The 13,209-nt window shown below is 37.4% G+C and overlaps 1 protein-coding gene across 5 annotated transcripts in view; it reads left to right on the forward strand.

The window, feature by feature from the left end:
* Positions 1-13,209, forward strand: part of FCHO2 (FCH and mu domain containing endocytic adaptor 2) — a 92,097-nt gene that overhangs the window by 17,479 nt on the left and 61,409 nt on the right. For all 5 annotated transcript variants that reach the window (XM_052701270.1, XM_052701269.1, XM_052701271.1 and 2 more), the window contains exons 4-8: positions 559-700; positions 800-952; positions 4,546-4,650; positions 10,442-10,540; positions 11,955-12,051. In XM_052701270.1, coding sequence (XP_052557230.1) covers positions 559-700; positions 800-952; positions 4,546-4,650; positions 10,442-10,540; positions 11,955-12,051 — 596 coding nt within the window. The remainder of the gene's footprint in view (positions 1-558; positions 701-799; positions 953-4,545; positions 4,651-10,441; positions 10,541-11,954; positions 12,052-13,209) is intronic.

Below are 13,209 nucleotides of genomic sequence, written 5' to 3' on the forward strand. Positions count from 1 at the left end.
CTGAACCTTCCCACCTGTATTCTATTAGATTTTGCTGCTGTGTGACAGATGGCAGCACAGGGGCAATCCGTTGATGTTCATCAACACATACTGAAGATTTATAGAGACCAAACAATAGATGTGAGCACAGTGACTGGGGTGTTTCAGCAGTAGTGACAGTGGGTCACCGCTGCTGTTGCAGGTGTTGCAGGTGTATTTTTGCAAGTGTGGCCTTCAGGCTTTTGTTCATCACTGGTGAAAATGTGTAACTTACTATGGCAACTGTGTTGAAAGAGAGTGTTCTGTAATTTGCCCTCTCAAAAGATGTTTTTGTGCTCCTTGTATCTGTTGTAGTTTCCATGGGAATAAATCGGAAGTGTTACTTTCTGAGTGACCTACTGTACACCTGCAAGATTTAAAAACTACATAATTTATAGCATATAGTTGTTGTGTTTGTTTCAGTTTAGGAACACAATTTCTGTAAAAATATTCATTATGCTTTAGCACTATTAAGAAAAGTCTAGCTGATTTAAAAGAAAAAAATCCCAATGGGCATTAAATTTTTTTTTCTCAACCCAGAACATTTGCACCAGTTTGGGATGTTTTCAAAACCTCAACAGAAAAACTAGCAAGCTGCCACTTGGATCTTGTCCGGAGATTACAAGAGCTAATAAAAGAAGTTCATAAATATGGAGATGAACAAATTAAAGCTTATAAAAAGGTAATGGTTTTTGGTTTTTTTTTCCTCAAGCATGTCCAAAGATTTATAAGCACTGAAATTCAAATTATTTGTTTTTGACAACTGTGTAATATTTGGCAGACTAAGGAAGAAGTTTCAGGAACATTGGAAGCAGTGCAAAACATTCAAAGTATAACTCAGGCATTACAGAAGTCAAAGGAAAACTACAATGCAAAATGTCTTGAACAAGAACGTTTGAAAAAGGAAGGAGCAACACCGAGAGAAATTGATAAGGTAGTTATGTGACGTCTTTCTCAAAATTCATTATGTTGTCAATCTAATACATTCATGTCATATTAGCAAGTAAAATGCTCTGAAAGGGTTAAAAATAGGAAAACTATGATTATTTTATAATATGAGTACTTTGAATGCCTTTTTATGTTTTGTTTACACTTCCTTATCTGTTCTAACTTCACTGCAGTTCCAATTCTTTATTCTATGATTACCTGCATCATATAATAATTTTTCTTAGCATCCTTTACAGAAATTGCATATAGTTGTTTCATCATCTTTTACATTCTTGGATACGTTTTCTTAGACAAATATGCGAACTCAATGACTGTACTTGTTTTTGAATTGAGGAGTAGGAGCCTTTGTGTCCTTTCAACTGAGACCAAGTAGCTAATTATAGAAGTATTTGAAGTCTGTTCCATTGACAAGAAAAAACAAGCTAACGTTACTTTCAGAATTAATTTAAGTTACATGGACCAAAACCCCTATGGATGAATATCCTGGTGCTGTTTTTAGCTCTGTCCCTGTGTCATGGGAGAGTTTGATCCACACACAGAATCACTGAGCAGTTAAGGTTCAAAGAGACCTCTGAAGTCATCTGATCCAACCCTCCTGTTCAAGCAGGGACACCTGGACCCAGTAGCCCAGGACCATGTCTGGATGGCTTTTGAAGATCTCCAAGGAGAGGGTTCCACAATCTCTCTGAGCAACCTGTGCTGGTAGTCTGTCACTCACACAGCGTAGAAGTGTTTTCTGTGTTGCACTTTGTGCCTGTTGCTTCTTGCCCTGTGGCTGGGCACCACTGAAATGAGCCTTGCTCTGTCTGCTTTGCACCCTACCTTCATATACCCTGTTGAGATCCCATCCCCTTGAGCTTTCTCTTCTGTAGGCTGAGGAGCCGCATCTCTCTCATCCTATCATAGGACAACAGAATGGCTGAGGTTGGAAGGATCCCTTAGCTCCAGTATGTCTTGCACTGAAAGGCCCAGCACAGAACATAGCATTTCAGATGCAGCCTCACCAGTGCCGAGTAGAGGGTGGCGAGCACCTGCAGGGAACAATGAGACTTTTTGCTGTTTTAAGGAGACAAGGTAGTAGTAGACAAAAGTAGTTATGTTTCCCTGTCTCTGTGTCTTCTGTATCAACAGCCTTTTGCTGTTTCAGCTGTATGATCTGTATGAGAACCTGTTCTTAGTTAAATGATCTCAGTGCCTTTTGTCTGCTATCTTGGTGGAGCAGTAATGTTGGTTCACTGGTGACAAAAATTATCCAGTTGACCATCTTCTGATAGTTTTTATCTCTAATATAAACCTATTTTTTTCTCCTGGTTTGTTTTTTGAATGGCAGTCAGTGCTGGAATCTGGATATGAGTAAGCATTGTGTGAGACCGCCCATGTTTTCTTGCAGTCTTTTGAAAACGCAAGCAATTGCAAATAAATTGAAAATTTTCAGAAGGAAAAGTTGACTTGATAGAAGGCTTGCTCTTGACATCTAACACTGCCATCCTTTGTCCTGTCAGAAACAATTAAAAAAACAAACAGAAAACCTTGGCTCACTAATGTCGGTTTAGCTGCAGAAGAAAGAAAGAGGAAACATCATAGGAACGAAGACAATTTTCTATTGCTTTGTACATCTTCCATGAGTACTTCCACCCCCCTCCCCCCCAAACAATTAGAGCATGGTTGATACCAGATAAAGCTTCAAAAAAAGTTTCTCCTGGGAACCTGCAACTGTGACTGTCACATTGTCTCTGTCACATCATTATTCAAATTTACTCTTGCAGTTTCAATAACATGATAAGGATTGCTTTCATTTGTTTTTCTTTTGGTAGAAAATAGTTTTATTATGCTTAGCAGTGCATGAAAGATGTTTTTATCAAAATGGTACAATAGTCACTTTATTGCAGAGCAGGGAATGTGTGCCAGTATGCCAGGAGCTCATCATAAAGTTTAGCATTGAGAGAGATACTTTATTGAAGGATCTAACGAAGATTCTTAAGGAAGAATCTAAAGCTTGCAATTTTGCTGTAACTGGTAGTGGTAGCTTGTGTAATAACTTCCTGTTGTTCTCTGGCATGTTAACTTCTCTGTTTATAGTGACTTGACAAAAAATTATTGACTGATTCTTATTCTTTCAGTTACTGTTAAACTTCTAAATAGAATTCTAGCAATTGCTGTACCTGAGAATTGACACATCCTGTTTTCAAAAAAGATTAGGAGCTAATCATGAAATGTTCACGTTTCATCATTTTGTCTGCCTTGCTGAATAATTGTTTTCTGTAGGGGCTCTTAAACACACAAAACACATGATTCTGTTCATAGACAGACAGTATTACCAGAGGCAGGGAATATTTTGCTTGTCTCAAGATCCCAGAGTTCAATTACATAGTACTTTTGAGAAAAATCTTTAAAGGTTCCCCAGGTGAACAAATGCTAATGCTGTACTTACAATTTTCAGTTATTTTTCATTGGAAGTTGCAGATGTTGGTATTGATTCATTGGGAAATTACAGGTAGTGCTCAGCTCTGCAACTCACTGCAAGTGAGTAGTAGTTGCTGTTTATACTCTGGAAGCAATAAAATTCATTTGAAAGAGGATTTCAGAACTTGAATAGTAAACATGCAGTCTTTACTGGCGTCATTAACTGAAAGTGATTTGTGAATTAAAATTAATTAAAATTAGGGAGAAATTTCAGTGCAAAGAAAGGCATTCTGAAAGAAGAAGCCAGCATAAAGGTGATGAGAATAATATTTGGCTTCTAACTTGGAAACTGCAATTTCAACAGCTCAAAAAACCTTAATCCCATATTGTACTATAAACTTTGAAAGTAGCTTCTTTTACCAGAATGAAACACTTTGTTGTCTTCCTGTCTATGTAGTTCTGGGATTCTCCTGTTTTTTTCTTTTGTCTTTTAAGAAAATAACGTACACAGACAAGATTTGGTTAATTACCAACAAATGATGGGGAAAAAAAAAAAAATCAGTACCTTATGAATTCAGAAAGTACTACTTTAAACAAGTCTGAGCTGCATGAATCTGTCCCATCAGTATATTCTACATAAATTTCAGGTTGAAATATCTTCTCTTAATCTATTCTCATTATTTTTCCACATTCCTTATTTTCCTTCTTTCACTTCTAACAGAGAACTGTACCTTCTAAATAAACAAAGCCAAAAGCATTTGATACTTTCAGAGCTGCCCTAGTAACTGTTTACTCTGAATTTTATCCTGGCTTTCTTCATGTTTTTCTATATATTTGACATATCACGTAAATAGTTAATTTCAGTAATACATGTTTTGAAATACTGATTTAAAAGTAAGTGTGCTATAAGTTAGTCTTAGACGATAGGGAGAAAGGATTTAAGTTAGGTAGTTGTTCTGTTGCCTTTCTACATGGCTTATGAGAAGTTTTAAACCAGAAATCTCTAATAGCTTGAATCTACGTTATTTTGTGGTAAAAATTTGTTATGATACTTTAGTGTTTCAATACATCTCAATGTTTTCTTAGATCATCTTAGGCTTTCACTTAATAGTGACATTATAAACCTTGCATTAAATTGTGTGTGTGACATTTGACGTTTTTTGTACTAATCTATAGGCAACAGTTAAATCGAAGAAAGCTACAGATACCTATAAACTGTATGTGGAGAAATACGCTGCAGTTAAATCTGATTTTGAACAAAAAATGACAGAAACTGCACAAGTAAGTGTTGTATTAAATGAGGTGCTTTTGAAATAGATTCATATGTTCTGTTTTATCTCTCTGAAGATATCTGAAAGGAAAGCTTTTGAAGAATTGTTTAAAATAAAATGATCTCCTCTGGAAATTGGTGTAAGCTGTCAAAAGTAATAGGCTTGAAAGACAAACAGTGGCAATGTGTATTTTGATGGAAGTGTTCTTGAATGATGCACTGGAATACTAGCACTCCCGAGAGAATTTCTGAACAAATTTTTAGTGAGAAAAGAAGATGAGCTTCTGAAACTATTGTAGATGCATTGTGATCAGACAGAAAATCCTTCGAATTACTTTGAATTACTGGAATTCATTCATAGGAGATATAATATTGGGACCCATCATGTTTTTCTTGTTATCATTCTGATGAAATATTTTAGTAACTGCTTGATAAAGTAGCCCCTTAGGGGTTTAGCTGAGGTGGTCAAAAACCCTTACTTCATTCCAACATCAAAGAAGTATCTAGAATTTTAAGGAGTTTCACTGTATTACAGAGGATGTTGAGTTCTCTATATGTTTGCTCTTGCTGCTGCTTGTTAAAATTTCTTCTCCAAATCTCTTGATAGTAGACATTTTTTCACTGTCACAGATTTCAGAAAACATTACTTACCATTTCTGCTCTTAGTAATATTTATTTGACATATATTTACTTGTTTCTTTGTTCTTCTCCTTAGTTTCCAAGTTTAATTTTTAGGCATGGATGAAAATATAAGGGAAGTTAAGTCATACTTGTATTACAAATGTAGAAGTAGAAAAATGTTAGTATTTTCCTGAACTTCTTAGAAATTAAGATTTTACACTAAGAAGATATGTGTATCCTGACATATCAAAAACTCTATTCTTCTAAATTACAAACCACTTTGCTGCTTTGAAAACTTTGTTAGAACTTGCTCTTATTGGTATCTGAATAATTATTCAACAGATGTTACAGAAAGGATACCAAAGGATACCAGATATAATCAGAATTGTTCACTACAACCCACCATCTAAAAAAAGTAAATGAGAAGTAACTCATTCTCTGCTGTTCCAGTGCAAAATCAGTTAAGTTGTCCTAGGCAGTTCAGATAAAATTATTCTTAAAGCACCAGCATCTTGAATTGCTGTAGCTTTGTTCTAGGTAATCCGGTAGTAATGTCCTCACTTAGATGTCCTGTGCTCTTAGTCAGTCTCCACTAAATTTCTTGTGTAAATTTTATGTATTTTTCCCTTGCGTCATTTATTATCTTTTCTGTTAGTGTAAAAGTAAAGTGACTTGTACTGCATGATTTTGAGAAGTTGAATTGTAAGTTGTATTTTGTGCTGGAATAAACATGGAAGATTGTATTGCGATTACAAGGGGATAAGAATATGGTTTGGTTTGTCTAGAAATTGAATTTTACAGATATTCTTCACGTTGAAAGATCTTTTTTCTGAGTAAAACTAGTTGTATTAAACAATTGCTCTGCAACTGCAAAGAAAAAATGGCATCTCACCTGCCACCTTGTTACAAGCTTTTTTTTAAACATTGCATTTTTAAACACTTAAACACGTTGCATGGTCTATGGGAAACAATGAAAATAGCTGGAATTGCTAACTCATTTTTCTTTGACACCCTTCTGTCTTAGCTAGAATTGAATACAGCTGATTGTTTAAACAACTTCAGTGTAGAGCAGTCTGCATGTAAATAAAGTTCAAGAGCAAGTATTAATTCTTCATATTGTAAAACTTAAAGAAAAATGTTTACAACTTAGGAAGACTGTGTGCTGAATTGGACAATTACAGATACTGTCAAAGTTTTTTTCATTTTTCTTGTAGTGTGACTTTCACTCGAGTCTTAGCATTACAGATATGCTTCACTATATCCTTTCAAAACAGACTGTTCTTTCAAAAGTGCAAATAAACAATTTGGTTAATGACTGTTAATGATTCTACCTATGATATGAATTATATAGTCGTATTACAGTGTTTGGATAGTCCTTGATCAGAACGTTTGTGTTAAGTAATTACAAGGCTAAGATGCCTTCTCCTTCAAAGGCTTAAATTATTGAGCATCAAGTAGTAAATAAGAAAGAGGGAGCTGTGTGAGGTGTGGGGAGCAGGAATAGGCAAAGATCTCTGAATGGCCAGTTGTTTTGATACGCATCATAGAGAAATATTTAAAGGAGAACTGTAGTCAGTTTTACTGAGTGTCATGTGGATCTCTAAACAAGCACGAAGGAAGCAGCATTGACACAGTCTCAAAAATTCACTTTGAGTTTAGGTAAGTATTTGGTATAGAAGCAGGCTGGAAAATCACGTTATATTCAAGTGCTGATGCCCTGATCATGACTGAGAATAGATATTATAGACATGGGCCATGGATAGCTTGGAAAGCAGGACAGTGTAGTTTGTCTTGCTAGGCATTCAATAAAAGTAGAGACATCATAAAATGGGCTACGGAGAATGACCATGTTTTCTGTAATCCAGAAGGGAAGCTGCTGGAAAAAAAGTGTTATTTTAATCTGCTTCATTGATGGCTAGAGGCATATAAGTGTGGCAAAAGAAAAACCGAGTTTTTAGAAGGTAGAGATATATAATTTGTCTGTTTAGAATGATGCTTTCATTTGTGAATCAGAGTACAGGGAGGTAGGAAATGTAAAGAGAGAATCTTCAGAGAACCCTGTAAAATAGAAGAGACGAATTAAAGGTGCTCAAAGTTTGGGTGTGCTTGAAAAGACAACTAGGGAAATAGGAATGAAAACAGTAGAATAGAGATCAGGAGTGAAGAAAGATTAAAAGGTGATTATGGTTCACTGTTAGGGAGGATTTGAACATTTTTCTTTTTGAGCTGTAGCTAGGAGTGGGCTGTTAAAGATCATAGAATCACCAAGATTGGAAAAGACCTTCAAGGTCATCCAGTCCAACTGTCCAGCTATCAGCAATATTTTCTACTAAACCATGTCCTTCAATACAACACCTGAATGTTTCTTGATCATCTCCAGGGATGGTTACTCCACTACCTCAATACAGGAGGTATGTGGGCCTTTTGGAGCACATCCAGAGGAGCGCCACAAAAGTGAGCCAAGGAATGGAACACTTCTATGAGGGTAGGCTGAAAGAGCTGGGGCTGTTCAGCCTTGAGGCTCTGAGATGACCTGATAGCAGTGTTTCAATACCTGGAAGGGAGCTATAGGAAAGAAAGGGACAGACTTTTTAGCAGGATCTGTTGTGAAGAAAGCAAGGGGAAATAGCCTCAAACTCAAAGAGGGTAGAATAAGGTTGGATAGAAGTAAAATGCCTTCTACTGTGAGGGTGGTGAGGCACTGGAACAGGTTGCCTGGAGATGTGATTCATGCCCTGTCCTTGTAGACTTTGAAGGCAAGGCTGTATAAGGCCCTGGGCTACCTGATTTAGCTGTGTATGTTCCTTTTCATTGCAGAGGAGTTGGAGTAGATGACCTTTAAAGGCCCCTTTCCACTCTTAATGTTTCTATTATTCCAGTGCCTGACCACTCTTTCAGAGCTTTTTCTTAATGTTCAGCCTGAATCTCCTCTGGCACAAGTTGAGGCCATTTCCTCCAGTCCTATTGCTAGTTACACGGGAGAACAGACCAGCCCCCACCTCACCACAGCCTCTCTCAGCAGTTGTAGATAGCAATAAGATCTCCTGTGGTGCTCGTCTTCTCCAGACTGAACAATCCCAGCTCCCTCAGCCGCTCCTCATAAGACTTGTGCTCCAGAGCCCTCACCAGCTTTGTTGCCCTTCTCTGAACACGCTGCAGGCCCTCGATGTCTTTCTTGCAGTGAGGGGCTCAAAACTGAGCACACTACTTGAGGTGCAGCTTCACCTGAGCTGAGTGCAGAGGCCAACGACTTCCCTGCTCCTGCTGGCAACACTACTTCTGATCCAATCCAGGATGCCACTGGCCTCGTTGGCCACCTGGACATGCTGCTGGCTCATGTTCAGCCAAGTGTTGACCAGCACCCCCAGGCCATTTCTTCTACACAGTCTTCCAGCCACTCGGCCTCAAGCCCACAGCACTACTGGGATTTGCTGTGCCCAAGTGCAGGACGTAGCGCTTGGGCTTGCTGAGCTTCATCCCACTGGCCTCTGCCCAGACCCCCTTGTTGTACCTTCCTGTCCTCAGGCAGATGGACGCTTCTTCCCAGCTCAGTCACCTGCAAACTTACTGAGGGTGCATTCAGTGCCCTCATTCATCAATAAAGATACTGAACAGGACAGGCCCCATTACCAACCCCTGGGGAAAGCTGCTCATGACTGGTCACCAGCTACATTTAACGCCATTCACCCCCACTCTCTGTGCCTGGCCCACCAGCCAGTTCTTTACCCAGCAAACAGTGTACCTGTGCAAGCCACAGGCTGCCAGCTTCTCCAGGAGAATACTGTGGGCGACAGTGTCAGAGGCTTTATTCAAGTTCTAGGTAGATTACAGCAGCAGCCTTGTCCTCATCTACCAGATGGGTCACTCAATCACAAAAGGAGATCAGATTGGTCTAGCAGGACCTGGCTTTCATGATCCCATGGTGGCTAGGCCTGATCCTCTGTGACCTCCCTCAAGATGATCTGTTCCATAATCTTCCCTGGCACTGAGGTCAGGCTAATGGGCCTGCAGTTCCTCAGATCCTCCTTACTATTCTTCTTGTTGATGAAAGTCACTGACACGTCTCCAGTTCTCTGGGACCTCTCCAGTTGACCAGGAATGCTGACAGAGGGTAGAAAGCAGCTTGGTGTAGATGCCCTTCAGCTGAGCTCCTTGCCTCACCTTTAATCCCATCATCATTCCCCTAGGCTTATCTCTAGCAGGCCTGGTGTAATACACTTCTCCTTCATAGCTAGTTTAAAGCCTTCTCAGCAAGTACTGCCAGCTCCTGTATGAAGATCTATTTCCCCCTCTGAGACAGGTGAGACCCCTCAGCAGACATCAGGCAGGTGTCGAAAAAGCAGCCCCATGGTAAAACAAAACAAGATTCTTGTGATTGCTCTAGCTTCTCAGCCATGTATTTATAAGAAGGGTTTTCCTTGTCCTCGTGGTATTGCTCCCTGCTACTGGAGAGATAGAAGAAAGCATGACCTATACACCCACCAACAGCCCCAATCCCCTGAAATTCTTTTTTAAGGTCCTCAGAAAAGAAAATGTTTGAAGTGCTTTTAAAATGGGTGTCAGGTAGAAATCTAGATATGGTGGAACAGCAGAAAAAATTGCAGACAAACTGAGAAGGTTGCATGTAGTCAATTTAAAGATCAAATGAATGAAGCAAAGTTGAAGCAGAGGAGTTAGATTTCACTGAAGGAAACAATAAGAAACATATCTGTTGGGACCAGGAGGAGAATGAGGGTGCTGAGGAGGTGCAAAACAATCTGGAAATAGAATCTCTGAAATCAGATGAAAAAGCAGATGAAACTTTTTGGTAATGCAAATAACAGAGAAAATACATTTTTTTAAAACAACCATCAGTCCTATTTCTTTTTAGAAAAAATAGGTCAGATCTTTTGAAACACCAAGATAGTTGAAAGTTTAAAAAGTGGAAAAGCTTGGTAATGGTTCCAAAAGGGTATATTTAAAGAAACACTTTATTTTACTATTCTTTGGACTTTGCACCTTCTATTGTTAAACATTACAATAACTGTGGTAATGATCTGAAAAAATAGTTGGTTGTTTTTTAAAATAATTTATTATTATTATTATTTTAATAATTTATAAAGAATATTTAATTATTGTAATTTAAAGCTTAACATTTCAAGAAAAAATTTATTACCAATAATGACTTGTATTGGTTTACAGAAGTTTCAAGATATTGAAGAAACACATCTACTGCATATGAAAGAAATTATAGAATCATTGTCAAATACCATAAAGGATATTCATTTACAAATAGGAGAGGTAATTTTTATGTTATCATTTGTTTATTTGGCTTAAGCTATGTATTTTTTCTTAACCACTGAGCAGAACAGTCCTTACTGTGTTGTGGATCACATCTTTAAAACAGCAGTAAGCTTTTAAACCATACGAAGATAAATAATAATAAAGCAGAGGATTTAAAATACTTTAAAGCAATTTTGGTTCTTTTTACCAAATATATGAAACGTGAATGTGTGCTGAACTCAGTTTTCATCTGTTTGAAGGAAATTTGAATGTCAAATAGCCATTGAGATATTTTGAGATCTGTGTATTTTCTTATTCAAGCATTTCTGAAATTTCTTACTGAGTGGATCACCTCTGATTTTGTTTATTGTCCTGGAAATCTATTTTGTGTCTGAATCCAGCATGAACCAAAAACGTTGTGGCTTTCTGTTTCATGTGTAAGTTTGGGATCACAAACTTCACAGTATTCTCTAAAAACTTCCTAGGCTGAATGATCAATCATTGATTGAGTTTAATGCTAACAAAACAGAGATTTGGTTAGAGATTTTGATGATTTGAAGAATGTTTAGTGTATTTCTAAGTCTTGTTCACTAGATACTAAATCAGCAATCACACATTTTCTTTGCCTAAAACTTGAAATTGTATCAGTCAAGAGCTCCAAAATGTTTTATACAACTAGGTTTTTGTGTGCAAAAGGCCTTTGGTTTTAAAAGGAGCTTTTTAGTATGTTTTCTTTAGTTGCAAATTTTTTTAACTAATAATCCTTATTAAAAAATCTACATTCTTATGCGTTGCGGTGCAAGTTTATTTGAGTGCTCTTCATTTGAGTCTGGTTTTTTTTTTCAGTATTCAGATTTTGCTCATGAATGGTAGTCACAAGGGTCATGTTATTTATTTCTAAGGCAAATACGTACTGCCTTGCTTGAAAAACTTATTAACAGCATGTGGTTGTTTTTTTGCCAGACCAAAAACATTAAAACAGTAGTGCTTTTACTGAAGCAGGTGGGACGTGTGATAATACAGCAGTAACTGTTCACACCCTCAACTGGTGCTGGCTTAAGGGACATCTTGTCTTCCTGACATTGTATGGAACATGTTGTTGACAAATTCAGAAAATGGTATGTAGACAAGTAGCTTAGATAGAAGAGGTAGAAGTAAATCCTATACCTGCCATCTAGCTATATTCTTTCATTCCCCGTTGGTGTCTGTATTGTACACAAATTTGCAACTCCTAAAACAATAAAGGGATTTCCTTGATAAAATGCCTGCTAATTTCTGGAAGTTCTTTATTGTATTTTATAAGAAAATATTATGATATTAAAGCTAGTGTTAAAACTAAACACTACTTAAAGTAAAAAGTTATAGTAATTAAAATAATCTAATTAAAACTCCCATTGTGTGGGGGGTTTTGTTGTGTTTGCTTTTTTTTAAGGTACATGAAGAATTTATAAATAACATGGCGAATACTACAGTTGAGAGTTTAATACAGAAATTTGCTGAGTCAAAAGGAACTGGCAAGGAAAGACCAGGTAAGAGATCAAATATGACAGAGAAGGAAATGTTAATTTAAAAGCTGTAGATTTCCACCCGTAACAAAAAGTCAAACTCTATTCGTGAAGTGTTATTGCTGGAAGGTTCTTATATTTTGAATTCTCAGAATTTATTCTCTTTGATGTTAAATGTTTCAGAGAAATTTGATAGCACATTACTATGCATTTGTAGGGCTTATGTTCATAAGGCATGGCAATTTGTAGCTCTGAGTCTCTCAGTGAGGCTTCTTTGAGGAAGCTTTTAAACTGCCCTGTTCCTTGATACAAACTTCTTTGTGCTGTATGCCTCTGCATAAAATTTATTTCAAAAATGTGATCCAAATTTACTGATAGATTCAGAACAGATGTGTGTGAAGTTGGTTATAAAACTTCATAACCGTTGGTCTGGTTTCTTTGGTTAGCTTATAAAATCATGCTTTTTAATAGGTTATATTTTGGTGATTTGTTTCTTTACCTCGTATCAGATTGAGTAGTACTTTCTGAAAATATTGCTAGTTTGATGGGTTGTATAAGGCTTTTCTCAGCTGGGAATAAAGACAATCTCTCCAAACTGTGCATGTAACATTATAGGAGAAACACTGAGTTCCGCTCAGTTTTCAGACTGTGTATTTGGTCACTAGTTGTGTGAGCACAGGAATTCAGTTTTGTTGTGCTGAGAGTCCTGTCCGGCATCATCAGTTTTTTTCAGAGCAGGGATGTGCACAACAGTTTGTATTTTGAGCATTTTTACCAACTGTTGAATATGGTGACCAGAAACAATGTTGTTTCATATTCACTCTGTGATGCCGATATGCCAGTGGGCTGAGGTAAGACTGTGTGTGGAACAATTCTCAGATGTTTCCCGTGAGTCTTGTAACTTTTAGATAAAGAATAGCAAAGAAAAAGTACGTGCTTCAGGAGTTCATGTACAGTTGGACTGAGGTTAAGATAAAGGTGAATGTTCAGTATTGAAGCCCGTTTGAGGAGCTGTGGTGATGTCATGCTTTGGCTGTCTTGCATTCAGGAACATGACTCCCTGGGTTATAAAGACCTGTGCTAACGTATTTCAAACCATACATGTTGTTAGTGTGTTTTTCTGTAGGACAACGTAACAATCATAGGCAAAGTAGAACTTTATTTCTTAATTTGGTGGGAGAG

This window comes from Tympanuchus pallidicinctus, unplaced genomic scaffold, assembly GCF_026119805.1.
Source record: "Tympanuchus pallidicinctus isolate F22 unplaced genomic scaffold, pur_lepc_1.0 scaffold4, whole genome shotgun sequence".
In the NCBI taxonomy this organism is placed as follows: domain Eukaryota; kingdom Metazoa; phylum Chordata; class Aves; order Galliformes; family Phasianidae; genus Tympanuchus; species Tympanuchus pallidicinctus.